General features: G+C 47.8%; 1 protein-coding gene across 4 annotated transcripts in view; it reads right to left on the bottom strand.

Moving 5' to 3' along the window:
• Positions 1 to 407: 407 nt before the first annotated feature.
• Positions 408 to 25,708, bottom strand: part of SNX13 (sorting nexin 13) — a 90,985-nt gene continuing 65,684 nt past the window's right edge. For 3 of the 4 annotated variants that reach the window (XM_007505422.3, XM_056800561.1, XM_056800562.1), the window contains 11 exons: positions 25,207 to 25,244; positions 21,081 to 21,150; positions 14,277 to 14,449; positions 8,420 to 8,527; positions 6,912 to 7,022; positions 6,307 to 6,468; positions 4,844 to 4,915; positions 3,788 to 3,933; positions 3,625 to 3,693; positions 2,862 to 2,974; positions 408 to 2,637 (listed from right to left, as the gene is read on the bottom strand). In XM_007505422.3, coding sequence (XP_007505484.2) covers positions 2,390 to 2,637; positions 2,862 to 2,974; positions 3,625 to 3,693; positions 3,788 to 3,933; positions 4,844 to 4,915; positions 6,307 to 6,468; positions 6,912 to 7,022; positions 8,420 to 8,527; positions 14,277 to 14,449; positions 21,081 to 21,150; positions 25,207 to 25,244 — 1,310 coding nt within the window. In that variant the 3' untranslated portion in view covers positions 408 to 2,389. The remainder of the gene's footprint in view (positions 2,638 to 2,861; positions 2,975 to 3,624; positions 3,694 to 3,787; positions 3,934 to 4,843; positions 4,916 to 6,306; positions 6,469 to 6,911; positions 7,023 to 8,419; positions 8,528 to 14,276; positions 14,450 to 21,080; positions 21,151 to 25,206; positions 25,245 to 25,708) is intronic. The other variant, XM_007505423.3, reaches the window with a different exon arrangement.

Below are 25,708 nucleotides of genomic sequence, written 5' to 3'. Positions count from 1 at the left end.
CGGAGGACCTTGACTGGCCACAAGCATGAGAGGAGCAGAAGGATTCCTGGATCCCCACAGCGGCTGGTACCAGCCTTGCCCCGATTGCTACGGATTTATGTGGTAGAGATCCCGATTGGGCTCCTCTGTGGCCCTCCCAAACGCTCCACCTTTCACAACAATGACTACGGGCGACAAGCCTCCCAGGCTATCTACCAAAGGGGACTCTCAGGCTTCATGAAGGGCAGGACTGGCCCCGAGAGGATTCTGGGGACGCCCAGGGTTCCCTGGACCTTCCCTCTTGCCAAACCTTGCTCTTACGGCACTATCGACCCGCCTCAGGCTTTTGGGAAACGAATGAATCACGTGAGGCCGGAGCGGCTGAGGCTGTACACCCCACAGCAATGACGACAACACTCGCCCGAGAAGACATTTGTTAATACTTTATTAGTGTAACAGTTTTCAGCTTTCTTGGCGGACAGAACATGTCGCAAACCCAAATGAACACGTTCGTACTTTTCCTCCAGTTCCACAAATGGCCGCGCCATTGGGCAGAGAGGGCTGACAGAACCCGGGCACACCCCGAACGGGAGGGTTCTACAGGGCAGGACTGGCCAGTCTTCCCGGAATGCAAGCTGTGGGGGAAGAAGACGGCGGAACCTGGAAACAGTACAAATGCATTTATTTTACACGTAGTCAAGTTCACATGCGTTCAATGAACATATTGCACAAGATTAAAGTTGAGATTGTGGCCTTTAAAGAGGGAACCTCCAAAGCGTCGGCACGTGGTCTGGCCGCACTTAAAACGCCGGCAGCCCAAGTCAGAAGAAGCCGCGTGGCCGTTTTCAGACTCGCACGCTCCTTCCAGAGAAAGCGGAGCTACGCGGGCCTCCTGCGGGCCCGGCACGGCCACGGCGGTGCGCTTGGGACTCGCTCCCCAGCTTCACCCAAGACAAGCTGGCAGCGAGGCGTCGTCTGAGACAAAACCACCGAAAACCCGATCGAGGAGCTCCTGCCGAAGGCACCGCGTGCTTCGCGTCTTGGGATCGCCTCGGAGACGCCGCCGCGCTTCTGCCGGGTGTCTGTGCAGCTGCCCCCTCCAGTGCCCGCCGGAGCTCGGTGCACCGACTGGACGCTGGCCCGAGGTGACCGTACGGCCGGAGCACGCCGCTCGGGAAGAGGCGCCGTCGTTAGCCGGACCAGCGCTTGGGATTCTTGCTCGGAGAGTCCCTAACAAGTGGCGCTCGTGGCGATGGCGCCGGGCCCATTTCTGGGGTCTCGGACGCCTCCACGCCGCCCCCTCGGCTCTGCTCTGAAGCCCTTCTCGAGCCTGCCCCGACGGGCCGGGCTTCTCCGTCCGGGGACGCTCGCGGGTCATCTCGGCACTCCCGGGCAGGCAGGACACGACGAAGCCGCTTCCAGAAAGGCTGAAAGGAGGCTCCGAGAAGGAAGAGGCCGCCTCGCCGCGGGGCGAAGCTCCCCAGCGGCGGCAGCGGTGGGGCCCCGGCTTCCCGGGCCCTGTCTTAGCTGGAGATGCGCACATGCACACACACACATGTACACGCACACGTACACACACGTCTGTATTGCTGACGCCGGGGGGCTCCACCCCCCCAGGATCTTGGCTCAGGAATCCACAAGGAGCTTCAAGCTCTTAGTGTTCACTGTTTGTCAAAGGCAGAGCCAGGGGACGCCCCGAGCCAGCGGCCCTGAGTGCGAGTGCGTCTGCTCCGTCAGAGCGGAGCTCAGGGAAGTCCCGGGGTCTCCGCAGGCTCTTTACATAAAAAAGTATCTAGAAAAACATTCTCGTTGCTCTCCTCCTCTTCGGAGCTGTGCGTGCGCCAGAAGCGTTCCTGCGCGGGGCCACCCGGCCGTGTGCACGGAGGCCGGGAGGTGTGGGCGCGCCGCTGCCTCCTCCTCTGTCCGGGGCTCACTCGTGATCCCCGAATAACAGATACAACCAAGCTCGACTGTGACCCAGCTTTATTTCTTTACATCACAAGAGCACAGGAATTGGGGTGAAAGTCCAGTTTCATAACCGTCAGTCCAGGCCTCGGGCGTGTCGGGCCGGACGTCGCTCTCCGGGTGGGCCGTCCCGAGCTCTCTCCCCCTCGGGGGGACGCGGGCCGAGGCCGGACCCCTCCCCCCGAGCCGCCCCTCACAGGGGCTCCCGGTGCCGGGCCGAGGAGCCCCCCATCCTCGGGGAGGTCCCCCCGCATCCTCTGGTCAGAAAGGAGCGGCCGGCCTCGCTCCCGCTCCCGGCGTCCCCACACGCGGGCTCCCGGCGGGGCGGCGGGCGAGGAGGAGCGGCGGCCCGGGTCTCGTGGGTGTACTAAGAGCCTAAGGGGCGACGCTGCGAGCTTGGCGCGGCCCCGCTGCCGCCCAGACGAGCAAAGCGGCGCGGCCGCCGTCACCTCTTCTGCAGGGGGGGCGGCGGGGCGGCCTGCAGCCTCTGCTTGTATCTCCTCATGTGCCGCGAGCGCGAGTGCAGCTTGTTGAAGAGCTCGTGGAACTTGTACTGGGGGAACAGCGTCTCCAGGAAGCCCTCCAGGAACACGTAGACCATCCTCTTGTTGAGCTGCTGGTGCTGGAACATCTCGAAGACCCGCAGGATGCCCTTGCGTGTCGTCTCGGCCCCGATGATGTGCTTCAGCTCATCTAGACGGAGAGGACAAGCATGCTGTGAGAGGCCCAGCCTCGCTCCTGGGGTCCTGGAAGGCTTCCCGGAGGCGGCGGCACTGGATCCGAGGCCTGGGAGGCACTGGGGGGAGGAGGGGGGGAGCCGAGGCATGGGTGGGGAGAGGGATCCCTGGGCTGTGGCAACTGGGCAGAGGCCCGACCCTCCCCCCTCAAGGCGGGGCTCTCAGGAGGTCTCCACTCACCAGGCATGATCTCCAGGAGCTTGGTCTTGCCGGCCACTCGGGTCCTCATCCTGATGGCCTTGTCCCTGCTCGGCACCGTCTCGGCCAGGATGCCGTTGGGCCAGAAGGCGTCCCTGGGCGAAAGGAGAGCGAGGTGAGCGGGGGAGGGCAGGCCCGACAGCCAAACCCCAAAGCCGGCACCCCTCCCCCTCTCTTCCCCAGAACGTGGGGCCTCACAGGGACTGCCTCATCTCATCTGGGGCCTCTAACTGGCCTCCGGCCTGCTCTGGGCCTTTCTCTGGGGGCAGCCCAACATCCAGACCGCCCTGGGGCCTGCTGGGGCCAATGTCCAAGGCCTCCCCTGGGCTGGCTCCAGCCTCCACTTCTTCAGAGGCTCGATGCCCCACCAGTTGGGCACTTTCCTGACTTTGGGCCTCTCTCTGTCCCAGCCCTTTCCTCTAAAGGGGCCTCCCTACTGCAACATCCTCCCTCCCTCCTCCTCGGGGCCCCCTCTAACATGCAGCCCTCCCTGAGCTCTTCAGCTGACCCCACAGAGGCCAGCCTGAGCTCCGGAGACAGCAGAGGCTGCTGGGAGGGGCGGGGTGGCGGACTGGGGAGGGGGAGGGGCCTGTTCTTCCTGCCCCTCCCATGGCCAAAGGAGCACTCAGGGCGGGGCCAGTCAAGGAGAGCTGGGGCGGAGAGAAGGGCGGGCCCCTGAGAGTCGCTGCTCCGCCCTCATTGGGTCTCCTCATCTCCACAAGGAGGAGGATGACCCCGACAGTACCTGAAACGCTTGACCGAGTCAGCCACCTGCTCAGGAGACGTCATCCAGTCCACGTGGTCCACTATTTTTCTGGCAGGAAAGAAACAGAAGTGAGGCCTTGATGCCGGTAGGGCGGGGCGAGGAGGGGCGGGGCGAGGAGGGGCGGGGCGAGGCAGGCCAATACCTGTTGATGGTGTCCCCGTAGGTAGCCCGGATCAGCTGCTGGAGCAGGTTCTTGATGTTCCGCCGCAGCCACTGGTTCCGTTCCTTCAGGTCAAAGACCTCGTCCATGAGGAGCAGCATGACCCGAAGAGGGATGTTGTCGTCCACCTGCAAAGTGAAGCCCGAGCTCACTCCGGCCCTACACTGACCCAAAGCGCCCTCAAGAAGCCTGGCCAGGCCGGGCCGGAATGCTCCTCAAAGGGGGCGTGGGGAGGCGGCCATCTTGGCAGGCCACAGGAGGGAGCCCCCACCCCTGTCCCTCCATCAGAACAGGCCAGCTGTGGGAACAAGCAATCCCGCCCCACCCCCACCCTCCCTGTCCTGGGGTTAGAGACTAGGAATGACTCACCCTGGGGAGCCTAAAGAACCATTCCAGAGCGGCCTGGGATGGGAGCAGGGTGTGAGAGGGGCCCACAGGCCTGCCTTTGGTCTCCATCGCTTAGCCCTGAGGACCAAAGGTCTCCCCCCACCCCTTCACCACACCCGTGCCACAATCTAAACACTGAAAACACGATTCCCAAGAAAATGAGGGGCTGGTTTACACCCCACCCAGGAGACCTTTTTCTAATCAGGGCCATTGTAGGAGCCTAAAGCCGGGCTCTCCCTCCTGGGCAGCTTCCTGTGGACAGGCCCTGTCTGGCCCCATCCAGCTCTGTTTAGCATGTGATGTTTCCTGACTGCCTTTTTTTTAACCCCTTACCTTCCCTCTTAGAATTAATACTATGTGTTGGTTTCAAGGTAGGAGAGTGGTCAGATGACTTGCCCAGGGTCACCTAGCTAGGAAGTGTCTGAAGCCAGATTTTAACCTAGGAACCCCTGTCTCTCAATCCACTGGACCACCCAGATGACCCCTTCCTGACCGCCTTTTAAAGGCTCGTGTTCTCAATTATTGAAATAATTTAGGAGAAAAGAGAAATTTTACTGTAAGCAAGAAGATAGCAAAAGCCATTTTAAAATGAATTTGCAAATTCTTTTCCAAGTCATCAATTAAGAACTGTGGGAGGCAGAAGTCACTTACGTTGTCATCCAGCTGGGCTGAGACTCGGCAATGTTCAGCATCAGAATCTGTCTTCTGAATTAAAGGAGGCACCTAGGAGGGACAAAAAACATCAAGCCACCAAAGAGCACGAGGCAAGGGGGAAGACGACTAGACAGAGGCAATGACAAGAGGAAGGATGTCCTAGAAACAGAGTGGCACAACATCCAGGGCCCATTCATCAGGCTAAATTTTTTACAAAAGAGAAACAAAAGCATTTCAACAGTTGGGAGCACAGATCCCTTGAACACTGAAAAGAAGCGGAGGCCCCAGATAGTTTGAAAATAAAAACTAAAATGTGGGGTTCAGGGCTCCCTTCAAAGAATGGCAAAGTGGCGAGCCCCCCACCTTCTCATCTTAAAAGATTCCCTTCCATGGCCTCCCAAAATCATTAGAGAGGACCAAACTTCCTCAGAGACTTCGAATCCCATGGGCACCAATGAGACATTCAAGCTGGCTGAGCTAACATCCTTCTATCTCCAGGACTGGCTCAACACCTTTTCCAATGACATAGTTCCTAAATAATGTATTTTACTTGTCTCACAGCTTCCCAGAACTTAAACCCATCCAGGCTGGCCCTGTACCAACAGGATCCTGGAGAGTCTAGCATCACCTCTGTGCCCTGATAAAGCATCAGATTAGGGCTTTGTGGAGGCAAAATGTATTTAACAATAATTTATTCACAGCAAATTCCAAATTCTGGGATGTGGAAATTGAGAATACATGGGACAGCTCCTTCCATGAACTCAGACTGACAGTGTGACAAGAGTTTCATGGCACTGACCAACCCCAATCCATTTATATGGCAATACCAATGATAGTAAAAGAGCTTTTTGTCAAATGCCAGGCAGAGAGTCTGCCGCCTGAAATATAAGAATTTACTGGGATTGACATATTCTGGTAGGACACTGACACCCAAGAGCCACAGAGCACTGAATTTTTAGGCAATGGATTAGTTATCATTAAAGTAGCACAGAGTGGAGCAGTGAATTTTGTCATTTGTCAACATTCCATGTATATAACAAGTTGAAAAGCAGAATGTCACAGGGAGCAGAACCTGGAAGGCTGACCTAAAGCCACAAAGAGCTGAGTTCAAATTCTGGCTATGGCTCCCTCCCAGAAGGCCTCTCCACACCCTCCCTCACTCCCTCCGGTCCCCCAAAGAAAAGCAGAATTGCTGCTGGTCTGTCCTAGCAGAGATTTCCTTACCAGGAATCCTCTGCACCAATCAAGTTACCAGATTGGATAAAAACGTCCCCACATATTGTCTTGTTTTTTCACAAAAGAAACTGAAGAGAAATTCAGGCATGACAGAAAGCACCTTTGATGCTCTCGACAGCATCAGGCCATTACTTCACAGACTTTGAGAAGTGAAACAAGTGCCTTACAAGAAGGACATCCAAAGGACCAGCTTTTAGAACCACGGTCCCACAGAGTGCTCTTACCTTGAAAAATGATTGTTTGATGTCTTGTCCTAATCTCTCTGACATTTTGCCCATGTTGTCTGACATTTTGGTCATGCCCTCTGCCAAGCTATCGGGAAGAGATTTAACTGCATTTGAAACATTCCTCATAGAATTGCGAAGTGGATTTACAAATGTGTCCATCTAAAGGGAAAAAAGAATCATGTGACTTCCTTCTCTACGTTTTCAATTCCAGCTAAGAAGCTGGGGGAGACTCAGTCATCAGTCAACATTTAGTGTCTTAGGGGTCCTTCCTGCTGAATGACAGGAGGTGGGTAGAGGTGGTACTGGGATTGGGGCACACTTCTGTTCACACTGGCAGATAACAGAAAAACCTAGTGGGCATCTGATCTGTGTCAGGCACTGTACCAGGGGGTACAGAAGGCGACGAGACAGTTCTGGCTCTCAAGGAGCTCACGATCCAATGGGAGATGTCAAACAAGAACAGACGACAGGGCCATCAGGGTTCTGGCTACAGTAAAGGTGGCCAGCCACGTAGGACTGAACAAGAAACACCTCCTCTCCAGGTCCCCATTTCTGCACCCCAAAATCCGCCCCTCTGGCCCTAGGTTCTAAGGGCTTCTTACCTTACGAGCAAAATCTCCTTTGCCTTTGCTGTAGGCTTTGTTCTCCAGAAAGTCACACACGTAGGGAGCCAGGGCAGGGGAGGCTTTCATCATCTCAGGTGTCAGTAAGAGCTAGAAAACACAAGGGAGAAAGGCTTTAGCCCAAGCGAGCAGCACCTGACAGCAGCCCCGACCCTTACTTTAGGTGATGTTGGCTACTTAGTCACAGATTCATCTTTCAGGGTTGTCCCTTTTTAGGGGTTATCCGTGGTGAGAAAAGGATAGCCTAAATAGACGGGACATTCACAACAGAGTTATCATGAAAAAAAAAAAAACAAAAAATCAACAACCTGAAAACAAATTATATGACCAAGAGAAAAATGAGCACAGTGTGCTTGGGATTCCTAGAGTTCTCTGATGAACGACTTCATTTAATTCTCAGAATTGCTTTTGTACCTTTAATGGGTAATTTGGCAAGTGAAAAGGCCACTGAATCGGATAAATAAATGAGACCAAAAAATATAAAAAGCAGTCATTTTAAAACGACAAATTACTAATTCACTCACCTCACTGACATAATCAAATCTGTCTAACTTCAACATATATGAATTTGGGAGCAACTAGGTAGCTCAGTGGATTGAGAAGTGACCGTGGGCAAGTCATCTAACCCCCATTGCCTAGCTCCCACAGTATTGATTCAGAGACAAAAAGTAAGGGTTTTTAATAAGTATATATATATATATATGTATAAAAATTTGAAAAATTATTCAAATTTATGAATAGTAGGCTATGGGGGAGGGGGGATGCACGGTTCTGTGGGGGCGTGGTAGTAGAACAGATACTGGACCACTGAATCCGTGGCATTGCAAGAATCACATCTACCTGGGGCTATATGTATGCCACAGCCCTTGTAGGAATTAGGGTAAGTTCTTGAGGGGCCCCAAGAGATAGGACATTGCCAGGCAAACCCAAACAGAGTTCTGATGTTCAGACTCCCTAAAGGGAGTCTTTGCCACTTTAATCATTTTGACAAGATCCTAGGGGAAAGAAAAAGCAAAATCAGGCTGCAGCCTGTGGGCCCAGAATATAGACTGCTTTACACAGTTCTAAGGTTAACAAGCACTGGCATTCTAAGAATGTAAGCTGCCCAATTCTTTTCATGTCCTTTGGATAGACCCCAAAATGATGGAGTCAATTTCTGGACAATGAATGAGGGATAATCAATTCTCTAGTTTATTATCAAATATCTACAAGTTACAGGACTATGGAGAAATGGAGCTTTATAAATTCAAGAAGCTCCAGAGCTGGGCCAGCCCCCTCAAAAACCATCTTGTCTAATGCCCAAATTCTTCATTCAGCACTCAAGAAAGAAATCATTAAAATCAACCATGCAGGAAGTTTCTTTTAAGTTTCAATACAAGACGCACAAATGGTCACCCTAATCAAACTTTTCAAGAAAAAGAAGCCTCCTATACATTTTTGCTTTGATGTAAATTACAAGATAAGATTGATAGCAAATATGTTCTTACCTGTAAATATGCATTTAGGTCCTTTTTTCTCTTTTCTAAAAAGTCTCGATCCATATTGTTAAATGTTTTTTTACCAGGGAGCTTTAGGATGCTTGACAGATTCTCAAACTAGAATACAAAACATGTTCAGTGTCTCTCTCTTAAAATTCATTCCTTTGCTATCTACAAAAGTATATAAGAATTTTAGACATTGCAACAAAGAACCGACTTCTTTAGAGAAACATTCTCCTAGACCCATATTGATGAATATATGGCACGCGTGCCCCAGTGTGCCAGAGGAGCTGCTCCATTCTTCCTCTCATGTGAGCCTAAGGACATTTTTCACATGCCATACCCCTTTGTCCAGCAGCCCAGTGCAAGCTCTTCTTCCCTCCCCTGTCTGGGGTAATGTGGGGGGTTCACAGGCAACTTGAGAGTGCAGTTTGGGCATGCAATCTCTTAAAGATTTGCCAACACTGTCCTAGACCTAGGGGACAAAACTGAGAGAAAAAGAGTGGATCTAGTTTGAAGACAGATGAGTGTAATGCCACATATCATAATTAAGAATTAGGTTTCTTTTATGTTACCCTTTTGACTTGGAAATAAGTATCCTTCACATGAATAAGAATGTATACAGCCAATCGCTAAACCAAACTAACATAAGTTTTTACAATGGTGACTTATACTTTTAGAATATTTTTATAAAACATGGAAGGAAGGCCAAGTAAGAGAGGAATAAAAAAACATAATACAGTTCTTCCTTTAAAAAAAAGGGATAGGAACACTCTTCCAAATGGACAGACCAATGACAATCATATAAAAAGAAGTTTCCTCAACCAAGACAATTGGTCAACGGCCTAGAAAAGACAGAACAAGAATGACTAAAAGAACTGATTTCCTAGTCAAGTAAGAAGACAGTAAGAGAGCAGTTACCCTGGAAGAGTCAAGTTCCCTAGTCATGAAGAACCCATATCATAGAGGACGCAAAGAAGTAGCTGATGGAACTGTTGAGTACAGTCAGGGATCTCTGAAAGACTGAGACAAAAAGAACAAGAGGAATACTGGAAGATGATGGCTAATGCTGTCCTAATATTCACATAAGGGAGAAGAGAGTCTGCAAACTGGTTAATGACCATGACTAATTCTTTATGAAATTCTGGAAAATATTACTAGTGGGGAGGTTCATGAACATCTCAAAAGGGATTCAGCGATTTCAAAGAGCCAGCCTGGCATCAACAGGCCATACCAGATTAATCTCATGATTAAAATGCTCCAAGAGGAGACATTGCACATAGAATTTATAGAGACTTCTGTGCTATTCTTCTCAGAAAACGAGAGTTGTGGGCTAGATAAATAAAAGTACACTAATGAACAGCTATGACTGGTACAATGAATCAGCAAGCAAGTATGAAGCACCCACTGTGTGCCAGGAACTGTGCCAGGTATGCCAAGGAATAAAACATTCCTTACTCCCAAGGAGCTTAGAGCCTGGAGGGGAGAGATGTCAAGCACATGTCTAAGTATATACACTTGAAATAGAAAAGAAGAAACACAAATATGAAGGCAATGAACCCATAGGGAGATAGGGAAAGGGCACATGTGGAGAGAGGTATGTGAGCAACATTTTAAAGGATGAGAAGGAGGCATTCTGGGCAAGGGGTTAACCAGAACAAGAAAGTGAGAATCAACACCATATGTGAAAGAACAACCAGAAGGTGGGTTTGGCTGGACTGCAGGGGAGGAAGGGATGTACCATGGAGCTAAAATAAGCTGGGCTAGGTGGGAAGGGCTTTAAAAGCTGACCAGAGTTTATAGTTCACATTTCTAGAGTAGGTAAAAGAGAGTCACTGAACCTTACCAAGTGACACAATTGTGCTTAAAACCATTTTGGGAGCAGGGTGGAAGATGGATTGGACTGGGGAGAGATTTGGAGCCCAGAAGTGACTTCTTGAGTAGATAAATGTCCAAGAGACAACTAGTACCATGAGGCTGATCCTAGCAGTATCTTCCCTCAATGGAACTCTTCAAGCAAGGCTGGACGACTGTCCATAGCAGGAGAAAGGGGACAATTATCCAGGCTGGAGTCAAATGACAGATATTTGAGGGCCTTTTAGCTGAGATTCCATGATTCAATTACAGCCAGGACTGATCTGATTTCACAATGAGCAAATGCTATCTCAGAGGAAGCGGGGCAGGGGGAGAAAGGCCTGAGGAAAATCTTCAAAGAATCTGGGCTTCATTTCTTCATTCTCTGAATGGCTGTTCATTCAGGTAATCTGAGTGAATTAACCTAATTTCATAGGTAAGTAATCTCCCCATTAAAAAGTCAGTTTAGTTCAGATACTTTGAAAGAAGTGTTGTTAAACAAAACAGAACACACATTTAATACTTCAAAGGAATAGCTCTCATGGTACTTAAGTATCAATGACTAAAGAAGAGAAACAATTTCAATTTTAACAGTATTTTATTACCTGAAACACTAAAACAACATCATTAATAGTGTTCTCAAACAGTTATCTTGAGTTTGAGACAAACTTGGGGAAATGTCATAGTCCATCAAGAATCACATTGACCCCTAAAAATGAACTATATGTGCAGATACAATTACATGTACTTAATAAACTTTTATAATTCAGTAGATTATGCTTAAAAAATAACAGAAGTTATCGCTCACTAAGCTTTATCAAAATAATGTAAATGTAAAATACTCTAATGAAAATGATATATCGATATTTATGAAATACTGACTAACTGGTTTTCTAAGATTCTTCATTCTATGTATGATATATCACAATAATGCCATTTTAAAAATCACAGAAACCTATTACTATTGCACAAGGTAAAACCTTATATGCATCCCTGCTTGGGCCTCTCAAAGAAAATGAAAATTATAAAAAAGCCAAACAATTCCCAGTTGAACAATGAAAAAAAAACATCTCTATGAAGACTTTTTTCTAAGGGATTTTCACTGTAAATGCAGATTTACATAATACTGTGTATTGGTTCTAAGGCAGAAGATTGCTAAGGGCTAGGCCATGGTGGTTAAGTGACTTGCCCAGGGGCACCTAGCTAGGAAGCTTCTGAGGTCAGATTTGAACACAAAACCTCCCCTCTCTAGGCCTAGCTCTCCATCCATTGAGTCAACCAGGTGACCCACCCCACAAATGACTTTTAATGAATTCTCGAATTCTGACATAACTCCCCCCCACCCCCTAAAGGATCGCCATATTTACCAGGATCCAAATGATGTTGACAGGCAACATCCATGGGTGAACCTAGTAAACATGGGGAGAATCACTCAATGAATGGATAGTCTTTATTAGTGTGAATTTTAGATTTACTCCACCAGGCGTAGTCTTTAGAATTCTAGCAACCAGGAATGTATACACCCACCACTTAAAGATTAAGTTTGGGGGAGGAATGTCTATGACCCGCATGTGCTAGCAAGTGACAAATCAGAAACAACTGACTGACCCCATTGGCTGTCCAAAGCCAAGTTTAAGCCACCATTGGTACATGTGAGACACAGGAAGTGATGTGAAGAACTGTCTTTATATTTTTCATCACTTCCTGTGAGAGGACTTTTTCTTTGGCGGTGGTACTTGACTTGGAGGAGTTGGAGTGTGGGACCTCAGACTGCTTCCTTGAGATGACCACATGGTGAGTGTTAAGGCTGATTCCCCTTTTCCTTGGCTCTTTCTGGAAACACTAGCCTCCAAGGAGGCCCCTCATCTTGGAGGAGGCCTCGTGGCTGGAAGCCGAGCTAGATTTAATCTTCTGGGAAGACCCCTTGGCTGAGGCCTCTGAACTCTCACTCTCTCTCTTCTCTCTTCTCTCTCTCTCTCTCTCTCTCTCTCTCTCTCTCTCTCTCTCTCTGTCTCTCTCTCTCTCTGTCTCTGTCTCTCTCTGTCTCTGTCTCTCTCTCTCTCTCCCCCCCTTCTATTATAAATAAACCACCATAAAATTTCATTCTGACTTGAGTATATCATTGGGATTTAGAATTTAAATCCCTGGCAACCAACTAAAAAATATATTCAGTCTCAACCCTAAAATTTACCCTTAACATTAGACAGGTTCAAAAGATCACTATCACAAAAGCAAGAAGAGGGAAATGTATCTCAATGACGCCAAGTGTAATGCTGCTGCCCCAAAAGCCAGTGCCATTTGCAATCCATCCAAAGGGACAAAACCCCCAAGGAAGCGAGAGGAAGTGCTGCCTGTACTCTGCCTCCATGCCTCTGGGGCTGTGTCTCTAGGAAAACCCAGCAAAGCGAGAGGAGGAAGGGAGGCAAGCAGGACACGGAAGGGCCCACATTCCTGTCACAGGAGCAGGATATGGAAGTGGAAGTAGTGTGAAGGGTTAGCATGTGGAAGAGGGAGGAGACTTACAGGATCAGTGAATCTGTGGTACAAAGGGGCTAAGGAGACTGGTCTCTATGGCTCCCCCTTCTTGGGGGCCAGCCTTCCAACAGAGACTGGACAATTCCCAATCAGGCATGCACACTGGAGGGTCCTCTAGGGTAGGGGCTAACCTCAATGGCTGCTCTAGTCCTTTCTAAGCTCACATTCTCTGACAGCTACACTCACAATACATATATCACAAGGAAAGGATGCCAAGGTGGTACACTACTTGCTCAGTTTCACTCAATTTTAAAAACTGTTTGGTTTGATCAAACTTTTCATTGACCATTTCCATAGACAACAGGTTTGCAGGGCTTACTTAGCACACTATAATTTAAACCTTTTTAAATGAAGGTTTTTCTGTAGCCAAGTGACTCCATCCTGCTGCCAGGAGAAAGACCAAAAAGGGCTTCAAAGGGCTTTACAGGTTCTACACTTCAACCCTGTTTAAACCCCAAGTTCTTACATTTTTCTTTCTGCTATTTGATGGGGGTTAAGAGCATGTGACTGAAGGCTGGGTCATCAAAGGTAGGCCAGCTAAGAATATCAAGTACATTCAACAGCTGGCTAAGCCTTCGACCACACAGACTCTATGTTTCGAAGGAAATCCTTTCTCAAGAGGATTTTTTTTATCAGTTTTCATTTCTTCATCTCTGTGACCAATGTAACAAATAACCTGATCCCCTTCCGTGGACTGGATTTCTGTACAACACACTATGTAGGAAAAGACAATGGTTCAACAACTGAACTATCGCACTTAAATCTAATGAAGCTAATGCCAAAGTTTATTACCTCAAATCAACTTCAGAGACATTTTTTAGGGCTAAATATGAAAAATGACATTTCTGTCTAAGGAATATCAAATAAGACCCTGACAAGTCCACTGCCCAGTTTTGGTGGCTATTCATTAGCAATAATTTAATACTGAAACTGTCAAAAGAAAATATTCCTTGAGGGCTGCTGAGTAACTTATTAGATTGAGAGCCAGGCCTAGAAACAGAAGATCCTGGGTTCAAATCTGGCCTCAGACATTTCCTAGCTGGGTGACTCTGGGCAAGTCACTTGACCCCCATTGCCTAGCCCTTACCATTCTTCTGCCTTGGAACCAATACACAGTACTGATTCCAAGACAGAAGGGTTTAAAAAAAAAGAGAGAGAGAGAAAATATTCTCGTAATATTTAACCATCACTGGTTTGTAGAGATAGACCAGAAGCCATCTGAAACCAAATTCAGGGAATTTTTTTCTATTTCACAAATATATGAACCTCGGCCTGTTGGTGAATTCTTTTAAAAGGTTCCTTTTAAGAATATACAGAAATCTGGGTCATTAAAGACTAAGTGCTCTGAGAGTTTTAAAAGAACTAGGACCAAGAAGCCAGCTTGCTATGGCCATCCAGGTGCCATCCACTTGGGCCTTCCTCCAACACCCAGAAGGGTTTGGGATGAGCCAAGAACAAGAGACAGACTTCCCCTTACCTGCTCAGTGATCCTCATGTGGAAGTCATGGAAGTCGCTGTAACGGCGATAGGTCTTCCAGATCTCGTCGCTGTTGGGGCCGCGCCGGTGCACAGTGATGGCATACAAGGCATAGGTCTTGCCATGGTCGTTACACACGCCTGCCACAGCATAGGGGTCACAGTCAGCACAGACTAGTCATTCAGAACAAAAGGGAGAGAAACCAAACACACAAGAGAGGAGAACGAAAGAACAAAAAAGACAACATGAAATGAGGGAGAGCTTGAAATGAGAGCTTGACACACAAATGGAGGGTCACACACAATGTCCATCCAGACTTCACTATGCCTTAGAATGGCTGCTGACAACAAGGAAGGAATCAACAGAGGTGGGGGCAGCTCCAGGATCCCCCCAGCGCTCCTTCCCTATACCCAATGATCTCGACTTCAAGGGCTGTAAGAGGTCCCAATCATTGTCATGAGTCCTCCAGTCACTAGAGCAAGGGACCTCTGAGGCTCCTCAGCCTTCAGGAACTCAATGGCTTTTCAGACAGTCCCTTCAGCCAAATGGATGACCAAAGACTTAGCAAATGGCTCTGTCTTGCCCTCCTGAAAAGCTGTCAGTATCCCTACTCACAAGTGGCATCAATGGACCAGCCCATGGCTGGGGGGGTGGGGGGGGAAGGGGAGCAACCTCTACTGCTGGAGAAGGACAGGAGATGGTTAGATCATGGGGCTGGGGCGGGGGTTAGTTTTGTTTTCCCAGTGAGCCTGTGAACTAAACTATTCAACTAAGGGGGTCTCTACATACTGTACATTCTGACCAATACTGCTGACACAAAAGCCACTCCAACATGTCTAGTTGTTACAAATAGACAGAGACCCTCAGCAGATGAAGGTGATGCTTTGCATTTAGCTGATGCCATCTCACTTCTCCCCAGGGCACGACTATGAACAGGCTCTGTGGGGAAGAGGTTATGTGGTCCAGGGGTGCCTCTGCCCTTTACAACTGAATATAGAACTGGGGTGACCAAAATACCCTCAATAAATTCCACCAGAATAGCAAATCTTCTTTATTCCAGCAGAGTGCTTTCTTATTATTATTATTACATGCCTCAGTCTAAAGAATGGCCAAAACAGTTCTCAGAAAATGGTTCCTAGCAAATGAGCCAGAATTTGAACATTGCAACAATCTCATCTTTAACAACCATTTCCTCTATCTAAACCTCTATCCCCTGTTTTGTGAAGCAGAGTTTTCCACAGAAGGATTTGGGATGGGGGACCTGGAGGAGAGGGGGTGGTGAGGGAGAGAAGCTTAGGGGAGGAATTTCAAAATCTGCTTCTGTGAAAGGCCAGATGTTTTGTACAGAAATCAAAAGAAAAGGAAAAGGAAATGGAATTCAAAAGAAAATTCTAGGAAAGATGAGACTACAATTGCTTTTTCAAATAGCGAAGGAAAAAGAACACTAAGAAACATTATAAAGGAAAATAATTCCTAATTATTGGGCATTTACTCTTTGTTAATTGATTAGATCCTATCAGAAAGCTTATTAAATTAGGTTATAAATAAAATACTGGGTGGATAAAAGCCATTTGGCATAGAACTGCATAAACTCAGAAAACAGCAGGTCTGAAACATTGGCCTCAAAGTCCCACCAAGCCATGCCAGTGGGAAAGGCCAAAGTACTCCGGCAGGCTCAGATTTGTACACTGAGCTCTGAATACATCTTTATAATGAAAAAACAAAAAACCAAAAACCTAAATTTAGTGACACTTGTCGGCCCCTAGAACAATTTGAACTTGAAACATCAACACTCAGACCAAATAATCCAACAATTTAAAAATGTGTGAAACGTAACAGAAATAAAGCAGGAGGCAGGAAGCAGAGTTTCTATGGGATGGCTCAGATGCTTCAAAGACAGAAAGGATAAAGTCACCCAGACTAAGAAAGTTAAACAGGTACCAGAAGTTGTAACACTGACTCAAGGAGAACAGCTTCATGAACAGGGAGGTAAATGGGGGGTAGATGTCACTGCATCTGAACCCAGGCCCGAGAACCATATCCTCCTGACCAAGTAACAATGTGAAACTTGAGAATTGCATTTCCAGCTCCAATTTCCTTTTTTTTTTTTGGGGGGGGGGTGAAGGGGTGGTGGTGGTGGTGGAGCAAAACCAGTTCAGTTTGAAAAAACAAATTCTGACGTGTTAGCTGTGATTCCTGGTGTGAGCGATGGAGTTACTCGGGCCTCGGGTCCCTCATCTGTGTGAGGAGGGGGCCATGTGTTGCTCTCAAAAAGGTTTTCTGAAAGTCCCTGGTCAAGCAGGATGCCAGCTTCAAAACAGCTGATAAGCACATTGTTTTCAGCTGTCGCCCTGCTTAGCTGCGCCCCTGAGGATGTTCCAATAGGCTCCGGGTGTCAAATTGCGGTTAGGCCGAGTCCAAAGCTTCCATGCCAAGCTGTAGGTGTTAAAACTGTGCTCGTCCCATTTTCTGGGGTGGTAAAACTTTAGCCTGTAAGTTTTGGTGTCCCAGTTTCTGGGGGGGCAGACAGGGAAAGGAAGTGGCGGGGGGGGGGGGGGGGGCTTGTGGTTAAAGCCAATAGAAGACTAAGTCCAGCCAGCCAGAAGAGGGTCCATGCGAAGCCCCCTTTCATGAAAGAGAAATAAACGCTGTCTTTTCTGCTCATAACTTCTGACTCCCAACTGTCATTGTGAAAAGCGGGCCTCCAGGAGGGGTGGTCTTCAGCCCTGCTCCACACCACTGTACTATGAGGCTGGATAACAATGCTGTCAGTAACTGTTTTGAGGAGGAAATGGGGTTCCCCTAAAATGCTCTGTGACAGGGAGGAGGGCTCTTGGCCGGCACAGCCTCAGAGATCGGAGCTTTTTAAAACGTGGGGAGAGCCGACTGGGCGGGCTTGGCCTCAGCCCCCCGCCTTCTGTGCTGTGGCCCTCAGGGATTTTAGGAGCAGGCCTGAAGCACAGCCTCGTACAAAAATACAGCACTGTTTAGAAAAAGAACAAGTTGTCTGTCTTCCTGCTGGGCTCCTACGTTTAAAATGCGTGCTCGTCCCAGTAGGCCGACGGGTCCTTCCTAAGGATGGAGGCTTGTATAATTGCATCAACAGCAGCCAAGCCAGACTGTCTCACGTTCAGCAGCCCAGGAAAAAAAGGGTTATGGCTGTTTTCTCACTGAACATTTCAGCTCTTGATGAACTGATAACATTTTAGATTTGCAAATTGTCTTATTCCAACTTTCTCAATAAGAAATAGAAAAAGGGAAATCAAGAGAATGAAAGGAAAATGTGGGTCCATTCACGGCAAGCCCATCAGAGATCTGGTTCACCTCCACTTCTGGCTTCTTGTCTATCCTCTGGGCCAGGAGATGTGTCCTTGGGGGGCCCCCCAGTCTGCTGTGGCCTCTATCAGCCCCAGCGACCTCCCTGTGGCCTTATCTGTTGTGGTCAGAAGAGGCTCAGCCAAGCGATGTCCCCTTGCACACGTGCTGCATCCGACAGGCCTCTGCACACTCCTGGATGAGTAGCACTGGGCTACCCAGATCCTGACCCATTTCGGTTATCTCTGGGCAGGGCCATCTGGCAAAACTCTGAGTATGTGAGCCCATCTGACTCTCACGGTTGTCCTAGGGGGTTGTGCTATTATTGTCCTTGTAAGGAGAATAGAGAAACTGAGGCAGACAGAGATGACATGATTGGGTCACCCAGATCATCAGTGATTTGAGGCAGGATTTGAACCCATATCTCTCTCACTGCAAGTCCAGTTTTCCTATGTGCTGTGTCATTTGGCTGGTCATATTTTAACCAAACACACAAAAGAGATCACCAGAAGCTCCACTAATTGTGGAAAACATTAGGAGTGCCCAACAACGCACCGCTAAAACACAAAAATCTGCATAAGACTAGAATGATAATATTTTGGAGTATCTCACTGATCCACAGTGAGAAAGATTTCACAATATCAATGGGAAGAAAATCACGCTTAATAATTAAAGAACAATCTGTGCAATAGGCTTGGGAAATATTTCCCAAAAACTTTTTTTGTGGCAACTGAGCATAAGCCTAGCCTACAGAGGAAACGTGCCGGGGGCTCAGGAGCTTCAGTGACATTCAGACATTCAGGAACTTCAAAGACAGAACCCGAGCTTGAGGACTTGACCATCAAGGCTGAGGATTGGCTAATGGGCAGCTAGCTATCGTTAGAACTGTCAGAATGGGGACAGAACAGGAAGAATTCCTGAAGAAGCTGTGAAAGAGGGAGGGAGGGAAGGACAGAAGGAGGAAGGGGGAAGGGAGAGAGGGAGAGAAGGAGGGAAGGAAGGAAGGAAGGAAGGAAGGGAGGAAGGAAGGAATGAAGGGAGGGAGGGAAGGAGGGAGGGAGGGAGGGAGGAAGGAAGGAAGGAAGGAAGGGAGGGAGGAAGGAAGGAAGGGAGGAAGGGAGGGAGGAAGGAAGGGAGGGAGGGAGGAAGGGAGGGAGGGAGGGAGGAAGGAAGGAAGAAAGGGAGGAAGGAAGGAAGGGAGGGAGGGAAGAAGGAAGGAAGGAAGGAAGGGAGGGAGGTAGGAAGGAAGGGAGGAAGGGAGGGAGGGAGGGAGGGAGGGAGGGAGGGAGGGAGGGAGGGAGGAAAGGAGGGAGGGAGGGAGGGAGGGAGGGAGGGAGGGAGGGAGGGAGGAAAGGAGGGAGGGAGGGAGGGAGGGAGGAAGGAAGGAAGGGAAGGAGGGAGGGAGGGAGGGAGGGAGGAAGGAAGGAAGGAAGGAAGGAAGGAAGGAAGGAAGGAAGGAAGGAAGGAAGGAAGGAAGGAAGGAAGGAAGGAGCTTCACTAGATGGAGGTAGAATTGGGGATCGTTCCTCAGTTACTACCTCCTAGGGGCACGGCAGTGGGCATGCAGGGCACAAAGAGCCCCACTCCAAAGAGGCTTCCCATCACCTGGGGCAAAGGTGGTGTCCAGGCACCAGGAGTTCAAGCCAGAGGAAGACAGAATGGGTTCCCCAGCCCACAGGGGAGGAAATCAAGGTGGGTCTGTCTCTAGGGGACTTTAGAGCCTTGGAGCTTTAGCAGGAGATTCACAGGAGAGGAACGAGATTGAATGAAAGCCCCCAGGACCAAAGACAAACCTCAAGGGTATGACTGAGAGAGAGTCTTAGCCAGAAGTCCTAAAGGGAGCTCTGACTGCCAGGGTGAAGAGTGGACCCACCCTACGGTTTTCCAACAGAAATCACCTGGCAGTGGCAGGATGCAGGGAAAATTTGGAAGGGTTAATCATCCAGCAAAGGTCTGAAATGAAGGGCACGAATGCAAAGGGACACGAGGGCTGGAGGCCTAATGAGGGGTGGGAAATGAAGACGAAGAGAGGCCTGCAATGGCTGACGTTGAAACTAAGGTTCTATGGTGACCACAGACAAGGGACGGTCCATCTCGTCGGGGCTAGCGGGGGCTGGGGAGAGCCTGCTGTAGTCCAAGATGACAGCAGTGAGCAGCGCGAGACCCGGGATCACGCCACCGTAGGCACACAGGTGTGGAAATCCTCCTCCAGCCAAGGTGCCCAAAGCGTGAGGGCGAGGGGAGGATGTGTCAGACCAAGAGAAAGGCCAGGTTCTGGACGCAGGGCCGAGACTTCAAGGCAAGAAGATTCCAGGGTCCCTAACTAAGGAAGCACTAAGTGTCGACCGCATGCCACAAGGAGGTAAGAGACAGAAAAGGCTGAAGCAGGCCTTTGAATTGAGTACGAAGGACCTCCTCAGTGAGCCCTGAGTCAGGAGGGACGAGTAGGAAGAAGGAAATCAGGACAGGAGCCAGGATCTGGGCAGAGAAGGCCAGGAGCGGACGCCTTGGGGTCTCCTCCACAAGGCCCGGAAAGGACACTTTTGGGGCTCACCCTTGCAAACAGGTCAGTGGTGAGAACAGGATCCGGGAAGTGGCCCAAGCATGTGCTGGGCTGGCCTGGGACCTTTAGTGTTCACGCTCTCTGCATCCCCAGGGCGGAGGACAGGACTTGGGTGTTTTCTTGTTTTTTGTTTCTCTGGTAATGTTTTACTCTTCCCAGTTATGTAGGAAAACAACTTGTGGTGTTCCTTTCTATCCTTTCCAGATTCGCTCCCCCCCTCTGCCCCTGAGGCAGTGGGCCATCTGATGTGGAGCACAGACCGAGTGCTTGTTCCCTCATTCATAAAAGAACGAGAGCTCGGATCCCACGTGTGGCTGCACAGACTTGGGCTCTGTTTGCTCATCCCTCACAGGAAGGGGCTGGGAGAGATCACCAAACTCTCAGGGTCCTAGGAGGATAAAGCAATGTCAAGCAAATGCTGCTTAAAGGGAGAGAAGGCACAGAGGAAAGCCTTTTGGCCTCACAAAGTGATCTGAAAGATCACGATGAAAGAAGAGGGAAGACAACCTAGAATTGCCTGCCGGTCTCCCTCCACAGCCCCAGGGTGCTGGGGAGCCTCTGCTGACTCAACCACTGTGGGCTGGGCATCTCTTTACCCCCAACACGGAGGACTATGGAGAGACAGGAGACGGGGCTTCACTTTGCTGGTGAAAACAGAATCCCTGCCAGGTCGATCTTCAAATGCCGGAAAAGGGCCCATGTCCTCTAGGCATGACATTCTCCAAGGAGAGAGGCTGGAACCCAGCAGAAATTTTAAAACAACACGGAACACAAACAGAAGGCAGGATATTTGATGGTTTGGGAAAGGAAAGAGTGAGAATGTGGAGGACTCTGAATAATGAATTAATGCCATTTAAAAATCAATACAAAATGATGAGTAAAAAGGAAGCAGGCTGGACACAGCTTCTCAATACAGAAGTTCTTACCGGTATCAGAAATATAAGCGTGGAGCTGCACCGAGTCATCAGAAGACACACTTGAAAGGTCATCTAAAGACTGCAGAGAAATAAATTGAAAATTAATTTGAGAAGGACAACAGAGGAACTCTAGGTCTGTCCACGCTTAATAGCCCTGATTACCCTCAAGTACGAGCTGAGCTTTATACTAAGTTGTTCTTAAAAAGTTTAGTTGTGCGATTTGAAAGAAATGACAAAAAAACATGTTACGTTCTACCTGGCTTTAATGACTAAAAGTCTAAACGCAAAACCTGGCCCCACACCTGAACATTCTCCCTTCGAGGCTGCCTTCCTTCCAGTCTCAGCTAAAATCTCGCCTGCCCATTCCCTGCCTCTGCTGGTACTTCAGGCAGCATCAGAAGGAAAGGGAAAACCAGTCAGCAGACACTTATTAAGCACCCATGTGCCAGGCACTCTGCTCAGTAAGTGCTGGAGGCACAAATGAGGTAAGAACCCCCCCCAACCCCCCCCACCCCCCACCCCCCGTCCAGCGAGGGAGACGACACACAAGCCATACAGAGACAGGAGGCACCACAATCAGACAAATCGGGGAAGGCTTCCTGGAGAAGGTGGGATTTTAATGAAAGAAGGCAGGGGAAGCAAGAGGGCAAGAAGACAAGGGAGAGCATTTCAGGCACAGGGAATGCCCAAAGAGAATGGCCAGGTGACAGCGTGCCAGTATTTTTATGGATCAGGAAACCGGGGCCTATAGTCTGGGAGTACATATGTGTGAACATGGCCTCTCAATTATAGTTTCCAACTGGCAAGACAGGACCTTGGGATGGGGGGTGCTCTGAGTTCACATTTTAATTTTTTAATATGGAAATATCCTTAATATTCTTTTTAACAGGGAAGATTCTCATGAAGATTTTCTACAGTAGGAAGAGCTGCACCGAATCTGAGGAAAGAATGGGAGTATTTCTTTAAGCAACAGCAATTCCTAAGCCTGCTTTGGAGGTTTTTATTCAGAGAAACAAAGAGGCTTTGGCAGAACTTATACACACTGTCACAATTTTAACCACTTCCAAGTACATTAGAAACTTAATATGGCTTTGTCAGCATTACCCAAAAGAAACTTCTAGTCCCTGGACATGAGGAAGAGCATCTGTTAAAAACCAAATAGCCTTGGAGTTCTGAGTCATTTTTTTTGTCATTGTTGCAAAAACATCTTTTCTTTTTTAACCCTTACCTTCGATCTTAGAATCAATCCTTTGCATTAGTTCTAAGGCAGAGGAGCAGTAAGGGCTAGGCAGTGGGGGGTTAAATGACCTGCCCAGGGTCACACAGCTAGAAGTGTCTGAGACCACATTTGAACCCAGGACCTTCCATCTCCAAGCCCAATGCTCTCTCCACTGAGCCAACTTGATGTCCCCCAAAACATATCTATTAAAGACTACTTGGTATGAAGTCAAATGTATTCATTTGACATGGTTGTTACTCTCACTTTTGAAGGTGGAAAACTAGCTCAAATCCCACAATGGCTTCCCTGTATGAGACTGAGGAAGTCTGTTTTCCTTTCTATAAAATGGGTATGACATCCACTTCAAAGCTATTGTAGAAGGACTTTCCAAAGCACAAAATGGAAAATCAATGTAAGGTAGTCAAACAAGGTAACTGATCATGATGACAGAAATGTCTGTTGTTTGTCTTTCTGTCTGATTGTGAAAGACAGTCCCCTTGGAGAAAATACTGCCCCCTCCTGAACGAATGCCCTCTCCTACTCTCCAGCTTTTCTTCTCCAAAAAATGACCAATCAAAGAAAAAAAGGAAATGATACGTGTTCCTTAATCATCGACCCTTCCTTTCAATAAGCATGTCTAAATTGCTAACTACCTATACTGTGGTCTTCAGAAGCTGTTAAAGTAAGACAGTTTGACGTTAAATATAAGCTAGATGAATCTCTTCAATCAACAGATGGAGAAAAGGCTTTTAATGGCTTTTCCCTCTTCCTCTTTTTATTTCTCTCTAACAATTTTCTCTGTTATGGATTTCTGGGAGGCACAGAGGGACAATTTAGGTAATATAAGAACAAAATGTCAATAAAAATGTTCTAAATAGTTCTTAAGTGTGCACGCAAATATCTGACAATTATAATGCAGATATTTCCATAGGGCCACAATGAAATGATGTGTAGAATGACAATGGAATCAGATAGAAAGGTCAGGGGAGTGCACAGAGGACATCCAAAGATCTTTCTTTTCACTTTCAGGCAACTAAGTTAACATAATTCAGGAGGTCTCCTTCTCCCAGAAGCCAAATAAAAGGTTCCTTTATAACATGCCACAAAGATCTAAAAATTTTAGTCTAGAAAGGAAAATTTCCCTTAGGCAAATGCCTATATCCAGCATGATTGCCTGCTGGACAGGCCTCTCATCAATGTCGAACTGATGGTCAACCAACACAAGGTGAAACACTGAGATTCTGAGACTATTCCTCAAACCGAGATACACGTTATAAAAACAAAAGTGAAAATTATAATCATGGGGTAAAACGTACAACCTGCAACCACCAGACTTCCAAAGCAGGGATTGCCAAAGTCTTGAGTCCAAGTCACTGGGACGTCTTGAGCCTGAGGCCCTGAGCAGCTCTACCACTTGGGTAGGAATGTATTTCAGACCTGAGACTAGGCCAGCTCAAACTGGGACTCTGCCCTCCAACCGCACAAGCACAACTGACTCCAACAGAGCAAACAGGACAAATTGAGGCAGAGTCAGATGATCCTCAGGGCCTTTCTTCTGGAACCCACTCTTCTACCCTTGGGGGTTGTTGTCGTTTAAAGCCAGGGCTGATGTGGGAGGAGTGTCACAGGGATGGCTAGACCCCCAGCACCTATGTCTCCTCCTTATAGGGCTAAGACAAGCCAGAACCAGAGCTACTGAGGGGAAAGCAGAGCAAGAGCTCCTGGAGACAGGACAGATTCTCTGAAGAAAAGACTGGGAAGAGACAGGAAGGGTGAACACCAGAGACTCTACCAAAGTGACCCAACAATAATCAGACAGTCTACACAAAGCTGCCACAGGAGGAGGGGCTGACTGACTGACCCCTGCCAAAGACAAGAGGCCATCTTTCCTGATGATGTATTATTGAGAAAATAAGCTCTTGATATAACGAGGCTTTAACATTTACTATAAACAGTCCTAAAAGAAGGAGAGCAATTAAATATTCACTGTTTCACATTTGAAAATGAACAGACAAAATGGCTATCATGGCTTATGAGAAAGAACTAAAGATTTAAAAATTTGAGACAGAAATAAAGTAACTTCATTCACAGTAAACTCACTTTCTAAAATAATAAACAGATAAAATTTTTAATTGAAAGTAAATTTAATTAAGTATCCAATTCTCTGGTGGAGATTGTTCTCATGCGTCCATATCCAATGGAGCTCTGGCCCCAGCAGTCAGCTGGTGCTCTGACTGGACAGAGAAAACTTGATGGAAACATTTTCAAACTGAAATCCTTTATACAAAGCAAATCAATGCACGCAGGCTTTATAGAAACTCTTTTCAAATTAGATTTTCCTCAAGGTTAAAGCCCCAACATGCTTCACTTCTCGGCATCTCCTCACTAACCTCACCATCCACTTGGCCCATTCTCAGGGACCTCTCCCTTCCCCTCCCCCTCCCCCAAACTCCCTAATTCAGGAACCAGGAACCAAAACCAGGCCAACTCTGCCACAGATCTCAGTTAAGGTGTGCCCATTTGCCTCTCTTTGGCCCTACTCACCATCCCTGAACTCGTTAGACCCGGCATCCTTTCTGGACACTAGTCCTCTTAAGTTGGGGTCTCCTAAGCTCTAATTGGGCAGGGACTGTTTCTGTTTTCTGTATAGGTACCTCCAGTGACTGGCACAAACGAAGTCCCACTAAGTTATTTTCCTTTCTTTCATGCATTCATGTATTCACTCATTTTGAGGTGTAATTTATAAATTTTAAAAGATGCTTTTATAGTATGTTGACCAAACTTTTTTGAAATGTGGTAATCACTTCACATGAGAGAGGAATTGGGGCATAAGATTTGATCATAAAGAACAAAACTGATATATTTGTCTAAAACTTTTAAGGCTACTATAATATTTAAAGGACCCGTCACACTTACCAAATTTATGCTCCCTGTAGGAGACCTATTAAAAGATTCTGTGGGGAAAAAAAATATACCTCAAATTAGAATGCAGAAAATGCTTTCTAAACAGTGGTTTCATCAAAGGTTCATGCATTAGATGTAAAATTCACATCAGCTGAAATAAGAGAAAGCATTAAAGAGAAATGGACTGATAACACACTCAGATTCTAATCCTTATGTCTCCAAGGAGAAAAAAAAATTAAGTCTCCAAGGCGTCCTAACCAAAACACTTCCAAGAAAACAGGAATGTATCTGCAGAGAGCCAAGAACAGGACACCCGTGCGCTGGGGAGAAACAGGTTTGTGACTTAGGCTCAGATTATCACCTGCAACTTTGGACTATGAGGCAGGCGGGAAGGAAGCATGTCGAAGGTCATTACAGCAAGCTCCCTCTACTGCACCACCAGATGAAGAACTACAAATGATCATTTTCTTGGTAGGGCAAGAAAAGAGACTGATTCTGGCTATTATGCCTCTTC

Source organism: Monodelphis domestica, chromosome 5 (genome assembly GCF_027887165.1).
Source record: "Monodelphis domestica isolate mMonDom1 chromosome 5, mMonDom1.pri, whole genome shotgun sequence".
NCBI lineage: Eukaryota > Metazoa > Chordata > Mammalia > Didelphimorphia > Didelphidae > Monodelphis > Monodelphis domestica.
This window is presented reverse-complemented; position numbering and strand designations above follow the sequence as displayed.